At 38.2% G+C, this 18,050-nt stretch overlaps 1 protein-coding gene across 1 annotated transcript in view; it reads right to left on the minus strand.

The window, feature by feature from the left end:
* The window catches only part of stt3b (STT3 oligosaccharyltransferase complex catalytic subunit B), a 49,833-nt gene that overhangs the window by 12,420 nt on the left and 19,363 nt on the right, over positions 1–18,050 (minus strand). The window contains exons 2-5 of the mRNA XM_084384734.1: positions 10,976–11,084; positions 8,633–8,920; positions 7,825–7,890; positions 4,268–4,367 (exon numbers count right to left, since the gene is read on the minus strand). Coding sequence (XP_084240860.1) covers positions 4,268–4,367; positions 7,825–7,890; positions 8,633–8,920; positions 10,976–11,084 — 563 coding nt within the window. The remainder of the gene's footprint in view (positions 1–4,267; positions 4,368–7,824; positions 7,891–8,632; positions 8,921–10,975; positions 11,085–18,050) is intronic.

Here is an 18,050-nt window from a genome sequence, read left to right on the forward strand (position 1 = left end):
TCTATAAAACTATTTCCAAGTTTTCTGAAGACTTGAAAAAGTTATGACTTTAATCTTAGCCTGTTCCTCAGATAAAACTATTATATGGTTTCAGAAGACTTGGAATATAGAGCATCAGTCAGCTTTTATTGTGCTTTTGCATTCTTTTAAATGCCTAATTTACCAAAACTGCAGCGACCAGCACAATTCTTCAAAATATCTTCTTTTCTGTTCCACATATATATATATATATATGCAGGTCTAGTACAACATGAGGCAGAGTAAATGACAGTATTTTATCATTTTTGGGTAAACTATCCTCATCCCTGTGACCAATTGATTATGTTCCTCGACTGCAAGTCACTTCTGCTAAATGCATAAATGTAATGTACACTACCATTTAAAACTTCGTAAGTTTTAAATTTTATTTTATGGAAACAAATTAACACTTTTATTCAGCAAGGATGCATTAAATTGATCAAAAGTGATTTTTTTTTTTAATGATTTATAATAATAATAATAATAATAATAATAATTCATAATATTAATTCAATTTCAAATAAATAATGCTGTTTCAAAATGCTGTTCTTTTGAACTTTTTATTTTTAAACTAATCATTAAAAAAGGTAGACAAATTTCCACAAAAATATTAAGCAGCAACTTGTTTCAACATTGATAAAAAAAGAAACGTTTCTCGAGCAGCAAAACAGCATATTAGAATCATTTCTGAAGGATCATGAGGCACTGAAGACTGGAGTAATGATGCTGGAAATATAGCTTTGATCACAGGAATACAATTCTACTTCATTGTTTTAAAATGTAAAAAACAAAAACAATTAGCAATATTTTCAATATTACCATTTTTACTGTATTTTTGATCAAATAAATGCAGCTTTGGTGAGTATTTGAACAGTAGTGTAATATTTAATTCACCATGTAAAAAAAAAAAAAAAAAAAGATTCACTTTGCACTCTCCTGATGCAAACGCTCCAAATCCTGCATTGAGGCACTTAATATTGTTAGTTCCTTATGATTAATTGCCTGTGTGTTTTTCCCCATTTGCAAATTGCTAAGAGTCTGCTAAGAAAATAAATGAAAAAGGTCTCTTTAAAGCACAACCAAAAACTTGCCTGCTAAAAGTATGACTGCTAACTGACATGAAGCTATTTAATGCATTCATGATGGTCCCGGATTTACATTGAGTGTGTTTACATGTTCTTAACCCAATAATGCTTTAGAAGCAGACTATGCGTGTGGTCATGTAAACGCGTTAAACAGTTTTCCTTTATCAATACAGTCTTGTAAATGCGGTTACTTGCACTTAGAATTTAGAGTTTAACAGACACAAAATCAACAAATAAGCTATTTTAGTGCACAATATACATATATTCCTCCATTTCTAAACCAGCTGTCATTGTGTTTCCAACCTGCCCCTTCATATTATCCAAAGTGACAAAAACTGCACAATAAAAACAAAACAATGAGAAAACTGAAACGCCAGTGATGGAGAGCAGACATTCCTACAAGAATGGCAAGCGCAACAGTCTGTCACCTGTGCGATACTTGACTGACAGCTCCGTGAAGTGGACCCCTACCTGAGAGACAGGTGTTGACAGCCTGTCAGAAGAGAGGTCCAGGTATGAATGTGGGTACATGAGATGGCGAATCAGCTGCGCAATAGAGGAAACTGAAGCCACTTGTGACAAAAGTGACTGTATGAGCTGTCAGCCTTTGAGAAACATCAATTAAGGGCCAAACTGGAACATGTTCACTCCAAAATAGGATGCTCTAATGAGACAATACACACCTAGCCCTCCAGACACACAAACACTTCCTCATTCGTAGACAGCTGACAGGCTGTTTTGTGAAAGAAAGAAAAAGAAAAGAAAAAAAACTCTGAAAAAGGAGGTAGTGAAAAGCAGCGATTAAATGGGTTGATTTAACCAGTGACAAAATATTCAGGGTCTAGAGTTAAACAGGGCTGTCTGAATATCTAGTTCTGGTTCCCTGGAAGTGGAACTACAGACCAGAAGAGACTTTTCCCTCTTGCATTGGCACCTATAAATGGGAACCCTGTGGTGACGTAATCTAGTTTGTGTCGTTTCTGTGCATAACAATAGTAGCAGCACCAACGACAATGATAGAAGACACTCTTTTAGATACTTTGTTGGTTTTGTATTATTAAGATGAGACATGGATAGGCGACATGCAAATCGAAAGAGCGGGGAACATTGACAACTCAAAATCTCTTTGGATAATGTCAATACACATTCAAAACTATTCTGACATGCTGGACTACTTATGAAGTTTCTGAAACGTGCATTACTTCCTGCAGTGGGAAAAGTAGCTAAATTCTCACCGAGCCATTGTATCTAACTAAAGTCTGGCCCACATCACAATTTATTCACATCACAACAAAACTCTGAATATCTTGATTTGATGTTATTATTAACCTGGAACACCAACTTGGGAAACCCTTGAAAGTCAAGTATCACCTAGCCCAGTGGTCACCAACCTTTTCAAGCCTAAGATCACATCCAAAGTCCAAATGTAAACCAAGATCTACCACTTGCATAAAATTATGAAAAAACAAGGCCACAATTTAGTTCTACTTTGACATTCTTTGTTGCCTGTTAGTCACTAGCAAAATATTTATTTAACTATACAAATAGTATATAACTATACAAACTGTCAACTATAATTCAACATTTGCGGAGGTGCGCGCGCGGCAAAAAATGACGTCATTGTAACAGCGCGCACGCCTCCGCATCCGAAGACACACGACTTTCAGCCGAATCTGCCCGAGCAGACGGATATTAGTACATCTCATCACACCGGCACCCAGTTTACGCGTCTAAATCAGTTGTATGGTCTGGTTTTCAGTCTAAAACAGTTGCGTCAAGTATAAATGCCTCGTCTGTTTGGGGAGGTGCGCGCGCAGTCAGCGGAGGCTCGCGCTGCGGTGCCAGGCGAAAGTATAAACAAGGCTTAAGTCAGCGGTTGTTTTACAGACATTATATGTAAACTATAGGCTATTTGATTGGACAGATATACCCCTTTCCCTCCCCTAGACACCATTTACTACACACAATAGGCTCACACATGGTGCATTTTAAATTAATAAATAATAATGAATAAAAAAAACTTTTTTTTTCCTCTGATTTTGAAAACTCTTCGCGATCGACTTAAAATGCTTCCAAGATCGACTTGTTGATCGCGATTGACGGGTTGGTGACTCCTGACATAGCCAATCAGTTCGGACATGATTTCCAGATAGTTCTAGCTATTTTTGAGGTCAAAACATACATTAAACAGTCTTTAAACTGTTAGCTAGCAAACATCACTCTAGGAGGAGACAAGGTGAAACAGAAATGCAATAACCAGATCCCACTGGTTTTACACCATTCTTCATCCATCTCTGAACATGACTGCTGTTCTTTGTTCAAGCACTGGCCCCATAAACCGAGAGCAGTGCTACTTAATCTAATCAGTATGATCTATTAGGAGAGGTGGCAGTGATACTCATGTGGAATCGGGCCATGGCAAATCTGTAGTGGGACCTGCGGCAGGTGCAAGAACTTTCCAGAGCGGAGACAAACTGAGCTAATACCCAGCATCCATCAGTAGCGCATTTCGCACAGGGCATCTGCGCAGAGTGTGAGAGGCTAATAAAGATTTAAACAAAATTAGCCCAGTGGCACAAGGCCTCATTCTTTCATCAAAGTGCTCGCTCAGTAGCCTCACAAAAACATTGCACCTTTAATTATTCATCCACTTAAAAATTGGCATAATCTGTCAAAGACAAAAGAGGACTCTTGAAGGAAAAGAACTGGTGTCTTTTTTTTCACCTTGCAGAAGTGGCAAGCTTATTCATGCTAGCAGAGGTCCTAATTCACAGTTAGCATGTTGTTTTGTCATTTAAGACTGTGGATGTGGAGCCAAAGGTTTTTTTTATGCAACATGAGGATCCATGTATCCTCCGAACAGCGCTGCTTATGATTGGTTGTGAAAAAAAGTAAAGTGGGCGGAAAAAAAATGTCATTAAACATCAACGTCAACTTTAAATGCTGCTGTCAATGTGAAGATAGACGAACGCTTAGCGACCACGCCTGCGCAAGAGTCTCTGCATTTCCAAATCAAAAAGCAAGTGGGAAAAAGCTGGTTCACGCTTCGTTATTGTGCGGGAGAACAAGCACTACGCAGCGTGATTGTGTGGGCGATGAAGTGTGTACTTCATACAGGAAACCGAGATGCTCACACAAACATACACACAACACAGGTGACTCACCGATGTAAAGCCTCCTGCTGAAGCGCTGCATAAGGAGCAGCACAAAAACATGGAGGGGAATCAGGTTGATGATGAAGACGTATCCTCCCCATGCAGACACCTGCAATACAAAACACATCGTGTTGCACACTTCCAAATATTGCAATATTTTACCTCACGATATTGTATCAGTTTTCACGTTAAAGAATCATTTACATTTTTGATAAGTAGCCAATTGTTTATGGTGTATTGGGTGTTTATGTTATGTATATTAATCTTCATAAGTATATGAAGTTTAATTCACATTATGACGAAAAAGAAAAACATGAAAAGTTTAGTCTTACAATGTGTACAATTTTATGTCATTTCAGTATACTTTACTCTTATTCAGACAGAAAAATTAATGAATGACACTGACAAAAATATTACATAGTCTTTCTTAAAAACAGTTGTCGCAAAGCAAAAGCTCGAGGCTGTCAACGCTGGATGAGAGTGTAGCAAATCCATTTGTTGTTCTTGTCAGAAGTAGTGTGAGCTAGGGCTGCACGATTTATCGTATTTTAATCGCGATAACGATATCTGCCTCTCTCGATTAATTTAAAAAAAATCGTCGCGATATTTGCCCGCTCGTTTTTTATCCTGAAAACGCTTTTTATTAGACTTTTGCATTATCTTGCATTGTAAACAAGTCCCCACTAGCACTGATGTTTGTGGTTGCCAGATCTGAACATCTTAAATCTCCCAAATTACCCAAACAGAGCTTTTATCTTACATTTTATTCCCCGTGTTTTACTTACTCGGTGCAATCTGGCAACCCTGCGCGCGCGCTTTACACTGCGGAAAAAGCACTGATCTCCACAGCGATATTCAGTTTGCATGAAATTGTTACACAGCCAGTCTGTTTCTTCACAAGCCACTTGTGCCGTTTGAGTGACTAAATCTGTTTCTAAATGAGTTTCGCTGTTCTATTTTTTGAACTTTAGGTTTTTACCAGTTTTCATGATGTGAATCAGTTGAAAACGACAGCCACTGACCGTTTTCAGTGTATCAACAAGTAGACTATTTTTCTTTGCAGTACGAATTTGCTGAGCGATCTGGATCTGTACTTTGTCTCATTTTCAACCAAAATGTACTCGCTTAGAAGATCTAATGTGAAGACGCATCACAAAGCGCTCATCTAACGTTAAATCATGCCATTTGTATTGACTTGCTGTCTGAGGAAGTTGTAGTTGGTTAAATTAAGTCTGATGCTGATGGTTTGAAATTAACATCGCTGTCAAATCACTGGCCAATTTGGCATGTTATTATGTTTACTGACTTTGCTGGTGAAATTCGTGTAAACCAAATCTGCGCGGATTTTGCGCAAATACTCGTTCAAAACCGTTAACTGTCTTTCTCTGTAGTTTCTCAAATGAGAATAATCGTGATTAATTATCGCGATTATAATTTTGAGCAAAATAATCGTGATTATCATTTTAACCATTATCGTGCAGCCCTAGTGTGAGCGCTTAAAAGTAGGTTGGGACATCAGTTTTCTGTCAGGGATTTGTCGTGTTGCACTGCATCCAGTGTAGACAGCATCACTGATTATAATGGGTTCTATTGTCTTGTCGCGTACGGTGTAGACAGTGTTAAGAGTTCAGAGTCCGAGGAAAAACTGACTAAAATGTATGAATGACATTGACAAAATATTAAATTAAATTTAAAATAAATTAAAATAATAAAATAAAATAAAATACAAAACTATTAAAAAGGACATTTGACAAAAGACAAAAACTGAACGTGAAAACCAGTGTTCGTCTTTTCGGCCAAAATCTAAAATCATTACAAGTTTAGAAAATACTCGAAAGCGCCAAAGTCTAACCATGTCTACACCGGGCACAACCACGGTCACATCGCGACATCTCGAGGCCGTCTACACTGGCACGACAAAGCGAGCATTGCAAATCCATGTCAGTAGCAGCGCAAGCGCTTGGAGTATGTCAGAACCAGAAACCATTCTGGGATTTATTGTTTTGCGCCGCAACCAGAGTAGACGGAATCACTGATTACAATGGTTTCTATTGTCTTTTGTTACGTCGTGCCGCTCATATCTGATGTAGTCACGGTGTAATGCAAAGAGAAACAAGCGAGTAAAAGATTACAATATCCCAGTTTTCAACAACTACACACTAAAGGTAAAGAAACGTAATGTATCGTGACCAAGTTATTATATCATATCGTCCAGGTCCCTGCTGACTTTCACCCCTATTACACATCACATTTACAAGAAAACTCCATTAGCACACTCAGCCTTTGAAACCTCTGCACATTTCTAGGTCACTTAGAACGTCCCGCTCAAGAGAGGCTCTCTCAACTAATGCCCCCGGTAGCGCCTCTAGGCCGTGTCGGACTGTGCTGGACCCCAAGGTCTTGATGGAGCAGATGGCTCAGATTTCACTGGTGTCATTTATGTTTATAAACACATTTGGAAAGCCAGAGATTATTGGGGGCTGGGCAGGGCTGTAGGCTTCCATTATTAATGAGCTCTGCCTTCCTCCAGGGGAAGAATCTCAAGTTTCAGAAATGGCTGATAATCATAACCGACTGGCGCATGGCCCCCACCAGGGTGGCATGATGGATGGTGGTGTTTGCTTATTCATTTATTTTACACATCACATTAATGGGTTGAAAAAAAATGGGTTGAGAGCAAGGGAGATGTGCAACCAGACCCAGAACACCCAACACTACAGATGGGAATCATAAGAATTTAATGATTCCGTTTCAGATTACGATTCCACTTAACGATTACGGTTCTTTAACATTATATTACGCAACATTATTTTATAGCAATTGCACAGATTTATGTTTCATGAACCTTACATAAAACAAAGTTTATGATTCAACTGATAATTAATGACTTGCAGTTCAATGAGTGAATCAAATGTTAATTCCTATTTACTCAAACCAAAATAGAGTAAAGTGTAACTCATTTGAGTCGTTCTTACTGATTCAGAAAAAATAATGGTCATTTATCACTAAATTGGACTACAAATGTCACGCTATAAACTACTGTTCATAGGTTTGTGGTCAGCAAGATTTTTTTTAAAGAACTTTTATTCATCCTGTTCTCAAAGAATGCTGAAACAAATCTTACACAGCACAACTGTTTTCAACATTAATAAGAATAATAATTAATGTTTATTATAATAATAAATACTGAGCACCAAATCAGCATATTAGAATGATTTCTGAAGGATCATGTTACACAGAAGACTGGGGAAAAGGCTTCTGAAAATTCAGCTTTGCTTCACAGGAATAAATTACATTTTAAAACATTACAATAAAAACAGTTATTTAAATTGTAATATTTTATAACAGTATTACTGTTTTTACTGTATTTTCCAACAAATATAGTTGAGCATGAGAGAAAAAAAAAAAAATCTTACAGACACTAAATGTTTGAACGGTAGTGTAATTTACTATAAGCATTGGCAGGAAAAGCTGTCTGAGTATTTTACTTTGGTATTACCAAGTAATATTAACAGAAATGAAATGCAGTACACCACCTGAAGGTAAAAAGTCCAATGAAAACTCACCATGTAAAAGTAAGAGAGGCAGCAGCCAATGGCCCAAAAAACCGAGCCAGTTTTCACCGATTTCACCTGTGTGGAAAGGACACACTTAGGTTAATTCTGCTAATCCCAAACAAAGGGTCTGATATCATCACCTCAAACAAAGCCAAGATGAGGAACACTCAGAGATAAGATAGAGACCAAGGAAATTCAATGTTTAAGTCAAGCTTGACAGCAAAGTCCTTGCAGTCTCAGCTGACAACAAGCTCCAGAGAGAAGGGATGGGTGCCAAAAAAAAAATATTCAAAGCGCCAAAGGAGACAAAGTATGCTGCCACTGTATCCGTTACAGCCGTCTCGTCGTTCAGCTAAAAAAAATATGTGATGAATGTCTGTCAAGGTTAATTCATCATTTCGACTGTTGTGGGACAGCGCTAGCGTTTCTGAAATGTATATTCATTCATTTTAGAACAGTTCTCAATGGGCACCTTAAAACATTATAAACACATTATAAAAGTAGTCCTTGTGATTCATGCTCTATATTCCGAGTCCTTTGAAGTCTTATGACATAAAGTTATTCATTGATAATCTTCTCTTCCAGTGAGCTGTTAACTTGAGAACTGATGTAACTGTCAAAAGAATTCAACCAGAGAACTTTAACATTCAGATTCATGAACAAATGATTCAGACCGATCGTGTGAACAGATTACGATTTTCAACTTATGATTATCATTCATTTCACATCATTAAACTTGATAGTTTTGAAGAAGAGGAAAAAACAAACATAGATAAAGAGAAACACACACAAATTGTTACATTTTAATCCAACTTACCCATAAGTAGTAGGTAAACTGCAAGGCAAAAATGGCAATGCCCTCATTGTCAAATGAGCCGGCCACAGAGCGTGAAATGTAGCCGGGTACAATGGCGATGAAACACGCTGCCAGCAACCCGGCACCCTGGTTCCACAGCTCCCGGGTCAACAGGAAGGTGGAGATGGCAGTCAGGCCACTGAAGACGGGGGCCAGGAACACGCAAACGTCACGTATGTGCACAGTCACATGAAGCAGATTCAGTACGTAGTGGATCAAGCCCGCCGTCACCATCAGACCAGGATACACCTGCAAAAGACGAGATATATGAGAGTTGCAATCGAATGCGAAATTGCTTAACAAGAAGCTTGCCTGCAGCAATTCATAAATTAAATCAAGATCTGTAAGAAAGCCTGTAAACATTCCTAAATATTTGATTGGCCCCAAGACAGAGATAATGAAAAGCTTAGCCAAAGCACACCCTTAGGAGCCTTGTAATCAATCATCTTAAAGAGATAGTTCTCCCAAAATTTCTTAAAAAAAAAAAAAATGTCTAAGAGTCCATACAATTAAAGCCAATGGTCTCCAATGTTGTTTTGTACCCCATTTTCTTTCACTGTATAAAAACAATTCTTCAAAATATCTTTTTGTGTTCCATCGAAAGTCATACAGGTTTGGAACAACATGAGGGTGAGTAAACATCAATTTTCACTTTTGAAGCTGAATTTATCAGTCAACCTGCAGCGAGAAAGGAAATACCCTGTGCTTTACCTCCACAATCCCACCCTCTCTTTTTTTCATCTCACAAGCGAGTCTGCAGGCTGTGCTGGGTACAGACCAACCTGCTCTGAAGGCCGTATAACGACTGCTTGAACTGTACACAACAACAGATGCTGTTCCCTGCCTCCTGTAGCCCCCCTACAGCTCCAACACCAGAGCTGTCAGATGTCAAACGTTAGCCAAACTTTCTCCAGCCAGCTCATTAGGTTCAGCAGCACTGCGTTTCTCAGAGACAGGGAGTGTTAAAGGGGGTGGCCATATTTAGGGAGGAAAGACGCTGTTTTCAAGAAGAAATCATCCGGAGGCTGTCTATCCATAGGAGCTTGCACATAAACAACCTTTGGCATGCATTTAACTGCATTTTTATCATATAGAGGTTATGGGTTTAACAAGAGCCATTGTTGAAATGCAGACAAAACAGAACTTGCAATTTGCAGAGCAGAACTTGACTCAGGCAACTGTATAGAACGCAAACATTCGGCATAAGAATGCAGCAACAATGAGGACATCAAGCATTCAACTATAAATAATTAGTGTAGGAATATTTCTGGATCGTGAAGTGAAAGGCATAATATATATTTTTCAAAATAGTCTGGTGGTGGGGTGTGAATGGCAGAGATTAAATGACGCATAGATTAAAAGTCCTGTTGATTCACATGCATCGATCTTAAAATAAGGCTTAAATGATGAATCGTTTGTGTTAAATAAGAATTGATTTAAATAGAGATTAAAGTACCACTGAGATCTGAGTATATTTCACATTAAGGGCTTCAAACATGGCTCATAAGAAAAAGGAAAGGAAAAAGAAAAACACTTTTACAATTAGGTTCCATTTATCATCAATACTTAACTATAGAGCTGCACGATTCTGGATAAAATGACAATCACGATTTTTTTGGTTTCAAATAGAGATCACGGTTCTTCCATGACTCTGAACAGACAACTAAACAAAATAACATGGAATTTACGAGAGGTTCAAACTAAATGTTAATTGCTGCGCTTAATTTTAAAAAAATTGGTTTGAATGATTCAATGACAAAAACTATTTTTAACAGTCACTTGTTGCCACCTAGTGGCGTAACAATGCAAATCGATATAATCAGTATTTGAAGTGGCATGTTGCATTAAAAAAGTGATTTACTCTATTGTGATAGCTTCTGTAAACATCAGTGTTTATATCCGAACTATAAACTTTTATCCCAGTTCTTCCATGATAATATGAATATTTGTAACAGAAATAACAATAGGCCTACACTGGTTGAAAAGACAGTTTGTGAAACTGCTCTTATTGGGTCAGCGGGGGGCAAACACAAATTTGAATATTCTGTGAGATTTTGTCAGAGGTTTAATAATAGACACAGGCAAATCGTTGTCATTTAGGAATGAGATTGCGTGGGTATTCGATTCGAGATTGCGATCTTTTACCAATTAATCGTGCAGCTCTACTTAAATACATTAACAGAAACTAACAATGAACTGAACAAAACTTCTACACCATTCATTACTCATAATAATTTACATGCATGCATGCACACAAAATAAGAAAAGGTTTAAAAAAAACATTTTTTTTTTTAAATAACGTACCGTCCCTCCCACTATTCTGCCCAGTGGGTACCAGGCCCTCTCGTCAAACCAGTTGAGAAACTCATAAAAACCGTTGGTGGTGAGATGATGAGTCGATCTGTAGTTGAACCTGTAAACAAAGAAAAACAGAAGAGGTTGTGGTGTCACTTCTAATGAGAAAAGGCAGCCTTTTATCAACACTGGCAAGTCACAATGCGTTTCATGGTGAGACGAGGTGTTCGGAACACTAAGACACTGCCTAAATGACAGCTCTTGCAGCCAACTATCACCAGTGCCAAACCACAAAGACTAAAACAAGAGCATCCACTAGGAAGGACTGAAACGGTTAACTAACTAAAATATAGACTATTTAATTAGATGGAAACCGATGTTTTGGTTAAACTTTTCAATCATTTCATCTTGAAGGGCACGTGTTTTCAAGGACAAGATTTGTTGCTCACTGTTTCAGTGCACACAGACAGGAATACACCTGTTCAATCAGTCATGCATTCTGCTTTGTCCTTTAGGCTAGTTTTTCTGCAGCAAAATGAATAAATATAACCAACAATGATACAGAGTGTATATTAGAAAATTAACCATAAAGAACAAATTAAAGAAAAAAAAAAAGAAAAATACAAAAGGTAGTTCAGATTTGCACATACCATGGCAATATTTTCACAGGCCCCACATAAGAAAAAAAATCAAATAAAAATGGTGTGATTTGCATCTAAAGGCCCTTTCACACTGGACGCGATTTTGACGCACGAATAATTGGCGCGATGGTTTTATTTTTTGATCAGCTGTTTGTGTAATGAGTACTTCCACACCGAACGCGAATGTGCTGCGGGAAAAAACTACTTTTAGTTAACTTTTGCGGCGACAGAAAAGGCTTCAGCCAATCACATACTACAAGGACAACGATTTGAAAGACAATGTGTTGCGTAGCATTGCCAACCAACTCGGTTATCTCGACTGTGAGTATGTTGTATGATAGTTTTAGTCGTTGTATAGTCCTGTGCTGTGTAGGCTAGCAGGCTAAACTACATTTGGGATAGAAAGCTAACACTATATTCAGGGTTTCCCCAGGTTTTATCACCCCAAATTTAAGACTTTTTTAAGACCTTTTTAAGACCACTTTAATGAAAATTAAGACCTACATCGCACCCATTATGCAGTCGTAAAACACCAGATCAAATCCCAATAATGACTATTACTAACAAATGTTTTAATTAAAAAAACATTTATTATAAAAAAAACTCATTCAACAACACACTGCAAAGTGATGTTTTTGGTAAATATCAAACATTCATAACAATAAACAGATAAACTAACTTTTCAAATCGTCTTAGTAAAGTTTCTCAGCATTCAAATTGCTTCAACCATTGCTTCAGAGGGATAGACAGATAGGTAAGAGAGATATAGATAGTAGGGGTGTAACGGTTCACAAAATTCACGGTTCGGTTCAATACGATACACTTGTGTCACGGTTTGGTACGTTTTCGATACAGCAAAAAGAAATAAATGCCAGATAAAAAATTATTTTATTATTATTTTATTTATTAAAACTAACACATTTTGACCAATGATGGAGCTATAATAGACTCTTCTTAGGAGCATTTAGCTCCTTGGAAAAAAATGAAATGTAACCTAATATTGTAGTAGTTATAAACAAAGGTCTATTTTTAGTTCAGATTAACATTTGAGGGCAGCAATTGTATTCATAATGTCAAAATAAAACCAACGTAATGTTACTTGAAAGCATTATTGCCTACTATTCCTGCCAAACTTTCATGGTTGCAGTTAGTGTTACTACAGTAAATCCATGGTGAATGTTGCTGATCTGTGGACACAGTTCATTCATGGCACAATGTTTCTTCCTGGCTTCCACGCGCTGTTTGATCCGTTAATAACGGAGAAATGTGAATGTTTCTCACTAGATCTCGCAGCGATGTTATTACTTCTGTGGCGAATTCAAATGATTTATCTTTTATTAGCGCTGTGTAACAGTGTCGCTTGATCAAGATCGCTCGCGCTGCACTGGTCCAAACTGATAAGCGGTCCTTCAACCACACAATAACGAGTAGCCCAGTTTCGTTCCGCTTACATTACGTTTGCACATTTGATGTTGGACAATGTTGTGGTCGCGCCGGCGTCTCTTACATTATGAGCGCGCTTGCCACGCGCAACGCGCCTACATTTGAAATAATGAAATTTTGGTCGGCAGGAAAAATGGTCCAACGAACCGTTCGGTTTGAAAATGCGTACACCGAACCGAACGACACTTCCCCATGATGTCTCTCCTCTCGACTGATTGATTAGAATGTTGATCAATTGCCGCCGGCGCTAAAACCCAAACTATTGTTTGTGCATACTAGAAATTAGACGTTCTCTGAAGTTACGCTAAACCCTGTTGAATTTTCACGTTGCGTTTGCAGCCAGGTTGACTTTGAATAAATAGGCTAGTATAATGAAATTTAAGACCTCCATTTAAAAAATTAAGACTTGGACAACGGAATTTAAGACTTTTTAAGGCCTTAATTTAGGAACATGATATTTAAGACCTTTTTAAGACTTTTAAGACCCCGCGGCTACCCTGATATTGTCAAAGACAGAGACCGTGTTTACTTTGAACATGTAACAAAATGTAGTGAGACTATTTAGGGCTGCTTTTAGTATACTATACATTCTTTGTGTGATATCTACAGTTTCTAGTCGAATGATTTTAACTTGTTACTTCGTGTGTTACATGTAATGTGTAGTGACATTACAAAAACGCACTGTGTTTAGTTGAAGACGCAAAAAAACTGTGCACATTAGCATACTCCCCTTCTGACTCTCTGTTCTTTAAGATTGGGTGCATCCAAAACCTTCTTTTCTGTCTTTTAAAGAAAATGAAAAGCTCGTCTTCACTGGATGATGATGAAGTGTCCATGTTTTCTCAACTGTCGGCGCGTAAGTTTTGAATTGAACGTCACAGACGTCGCAAATTCGCGTCGCGGCTGATGTGAATGATTTTGACGCAAAATATTCGCACACGAACTATTCGCTTTTTCGTTTCGCTTTTTCGTTACGCATCCGGTGTGAAAGGGCCTTAAGTGTTAGGTATATAATTATGTATACAATTGTTATTTTTAGTAAAAATACACATGTATACAGTTATATATTCTGGATATTATTATTATTATTATTATTATTATAATATAATAGCTAACACTTCAGTTTAGAGTCTAATTTGCATGCACCAATAGGATATTAGATGCTCATTAGTACTTATAAACCACATATTAATGCCTTATTCTGCATGACCATATTACATCCCTTAATCCTACCCATTACTAACTATTAATTAACAGTAATTAGGAGTTTAAGGCAAAAGTTGTATTTAATAGTTAGTTAATAGTGAGAATTGGACCCTAATTTAAAGTGAGACCATATACTTTGTGCTTTATATATATATATATATATATATATATAAATAAATAAAACTAGTTAACATTAGGCACTTTTTCTTTTTTTATAAACATTTTAAAACGTAGAAATGCTCAAATGAATACATTGCCTGATAGTCTTTATTAACTTAGAACCATTCATTTGATGCACAACAAATTAAAAAAAAAAGCTCAAACAAAAGCACTACGAACATGGCTGTAATTAAACTGTGTAATCCTTTCTAATGCCTTTATCACCCAAAGTTCAGCAAACTGTATCCTGCTATCTCTCAAAACTCCAGAGTAGTCAGTCTGAACCTTTTCATGACTAACACAAGATGAATATAGCCTTTTAAAACTCCCCTTATCCACAATAAAAATCAAAGCACAGCCATGTGTCAATCATGCTTTGTGTTTAAAGGAAATGAAATGCCCCATTTTTAGCCCAGGACTGTGCAAAGCCTAGTTCACCAAAATGCATGAGTTCATTTATTTATGCAGGATGAGCCCTGCTGAAAGGAAAACAGAATAATTTACAGAATAGACCCGAATAGCCAATAGAATAGCAAAGCGTGCTTATGGACAGAACATCCAGTTACTTCTCTGACATAAAAGATCCTAGGCGCTTGTGGCAGGGTTTCAAGTCCATCACAGACTACCCTGTGATGACAACATTGACTTCCTCAATACACTTAACACCTACTTCAGCAGGTTTGAGAAAAAGAACAACATAACAGCAATGAAAACACCCTCCAGCCCAGATGATGCAGTACTCTGTCTTTCTTGACCCAGCTGACGTCCGAAGGACCCTACGTAGGGGTCAACCCACGGAAAGCAGCAGGTCCAGACAACATACCAGGGTGTGCAGACCAACTGACAGACGTCCTCATCTCCCTAAGTCAAGCCATCATACCCCGTGCTTCAAGGCCACTACCATCGTACCACTACCAAAGAAGTCACCAGCTTCAACACTCAATGACTACCGCCCGATAGCCCTCACTCCCATTATGATAAAGTGCTTTGAAAGGCTGGTCAAAAGTCACATCACATCCAGACTTAAGGCAGCACTTGACACACTCTAGTTTGCATACCACCCCAACCGCTCATACCACACCAATGACGCCATACCAGCAGCACTTCATCTGAGCCTGCCGCATTTGGAGAACAACAACAGTTATGCACGGATGCTCTTCATTGATTTCAGTTCCGCCTTTAACGCAGTCATCCCCCAGCACTTAGCGAGGAAAAAGGTCCCACTAGGCATCAAAACTCCACTGTGCAACTGGATATTGGACTTCCTCATTGATAGACCTCAGAAAGTATGAGTTGGGAACAAAACCTCTGAAACATCATGCTGAACATCGGGGTTCCCCAAGGCTGTGTCTTGAGCCCACTGTTGTTCACCCTGATGATACATGACTGTTGTGCCAGATACAACTCAAACCACATCAGGTGACACAACAGTGGTGGGCTCCATCAGCAATGATGATGAATCGGCCAACAGAGAAGTAGTTAACCAGCTCATCATCTGGTGTGATAACAACAACCTGTCACTGAACGTCAACAAGACTAAAGAGATCACTGTTGACTTCAGGAGGAAGTATAATGTTCATAACCCACTTATAATCAATGACAGCACTGTGGAGTCAGTGAGAAGTACCAAATTCTTGGGGGTGCATATAACTGAGGACTTGCCATGGACTACTAATACCACATCACTGGTCAAAAGGGCTCAGCAGCACCTACACTTCCTAAGGTGGATGAGGAGAGCAAACCTTCCCCCTCCTGTTCTCAACTTTTTATAGAAGCACAACAGAGAGCATTTTGACCACCAGCCTCTCAGTCTGGAATAACAGCTGCACGTCCACAGACCAGAAGTCCCTCCAGAGACTGATGAGGACAGCAAAGAAAATCATCAGGACCTCCATCCCATCTATACAGGAACTGCATCAGTCACGCTGCCTTAACAGAGTCACCAAAATAATCAGAGACTCCACACACCCCGCCCATGGTCTGTTTACTTTTCTGCCTTCTGGCAAACACTATCGTAGCATGCAATGCATGACTGCCAGACTTAGTAATAGCTTCTTCCCACAGGCCATTAGAATACTTAAATCACATTACCAATACAGAGATATGAAGGCTGTTGGACTGTCGATACATGTTACATAGAAGGACTGAATCACATATGCTGCTCTACCCATGTGCAATATACTACTATATGCAACATACCCACTGTGTATAGCATTTACATCATTTTTGTTTTAAAATTAAATAATTTTTTTTGTTTAATAATTTAGTTTTGATTGTCTTATATCTTGATTTGTTATTTGGCCTATCTATAGTGTATATTATGTCCACCTGTTGTAGTCCTGCTTGTACTACCCTTATTTTGTTTTCTTATTTACGCTTGTACTCACTTTGCACATTTGAGCTTGGAGAAACGCAATTTTGTTCTGCTGTACACTATTGGCAATAAAGAACTTTGAACTTGAATAATCAGGTGAATGAAATAATTGTTTTCTGCTCCAGATACTCATTTTAAAATAATATTTTTAAATTGTAACATTAACATGATGACAGTAATTTGAATGTCGCTTTTGTAAAAAAAAATTCCAATTTCCAACAAGTTTTTCCAATGTCAACTAGTCTTGCACAATCCTACATAGGACCTCACGACAACACAACCTATTGAAACTGACATGGCTCGCTTTCATTCACGTAAAATATAGCATCAGTTCTGGCTAGGATCCATCGAATACTGCTCTCTTATTGCAAGTTTACGGCTCCAGTGAATTCATGATTGCTGCTATTGTTAATGCAAGTAAATTGTGTCCACTGGGATGGAAAAGCATTACTTCTGGATTTATTTAATCAGATTCTGCATGCATGGCAAGTGTCAGCACATGGCCTGCCATCAGATTAATGTCCTCACTATTTTGTAATACAGACGTCTCACTGGCAAGAGACGCTCTGCGTTTGCGAGAGAATCTGGCAACCTGGCGCTTGAGTAGGAGGATCGTCAGAACTGTGAATCATGTGTATTTAAAGATCCCTTTGAAGTACACAAACAGTCCATCACTGACCATGGCTGCTAACTGACACCACAACCTGCTAGCTCCCATCCCTCTCAGACCATTTCTCCCTCTCTAGAGAGGCTAAAGATTCAGGAACCTTTACTGGCATGGTCAAACTCTCCATCACGATCTGATATCTAAACCGGATCCTTGGCATTCACTGAGCACTGCAATGTCCTTTCTGCAAAGAAACTACATGAACACACTAGCAAAACCATAAGATACCCTTGTTGTCAGATTTTATTGCAGATTTGAAATACATTATTGAAATGCAATCTTCTGGAGATTTCTTTCCCCATTCGAACAGATAGACTCTGTACTTTAATACCTATTACCTACAAGAATAGCTGCCCTGGGACGCCGTTATGAAGATGCCCATAGAGTGAAATGACTTGCATTAAAGAAGTTCCACTGAGTTGAATTTTTATTCCATTAATGGTTGTTTCTTCAACTATGGGCACTTTTGGCACTGAAGACTTTCAGAAAATGAACTCTTAAAACACACTTTTCACACTCTTACTAGTTTGATCCAGTTTGTCCAATAAAAAGGTGCCAGAAAGTGAACAAATACATTGCAGAAGATGAAATCCA

Source organism: Rutilus rutilus (assembly GCF_951802725.1).
Source record: "Rutilus rutilus genome assembly, chromosome: 17".
NCBI classification, from domain to species: Eukaryota; Metazoa; Chordata; class Actinopteri; order Cypriniformes; family Leuciscidae; genus Rutilus; species Rutilus rutilus.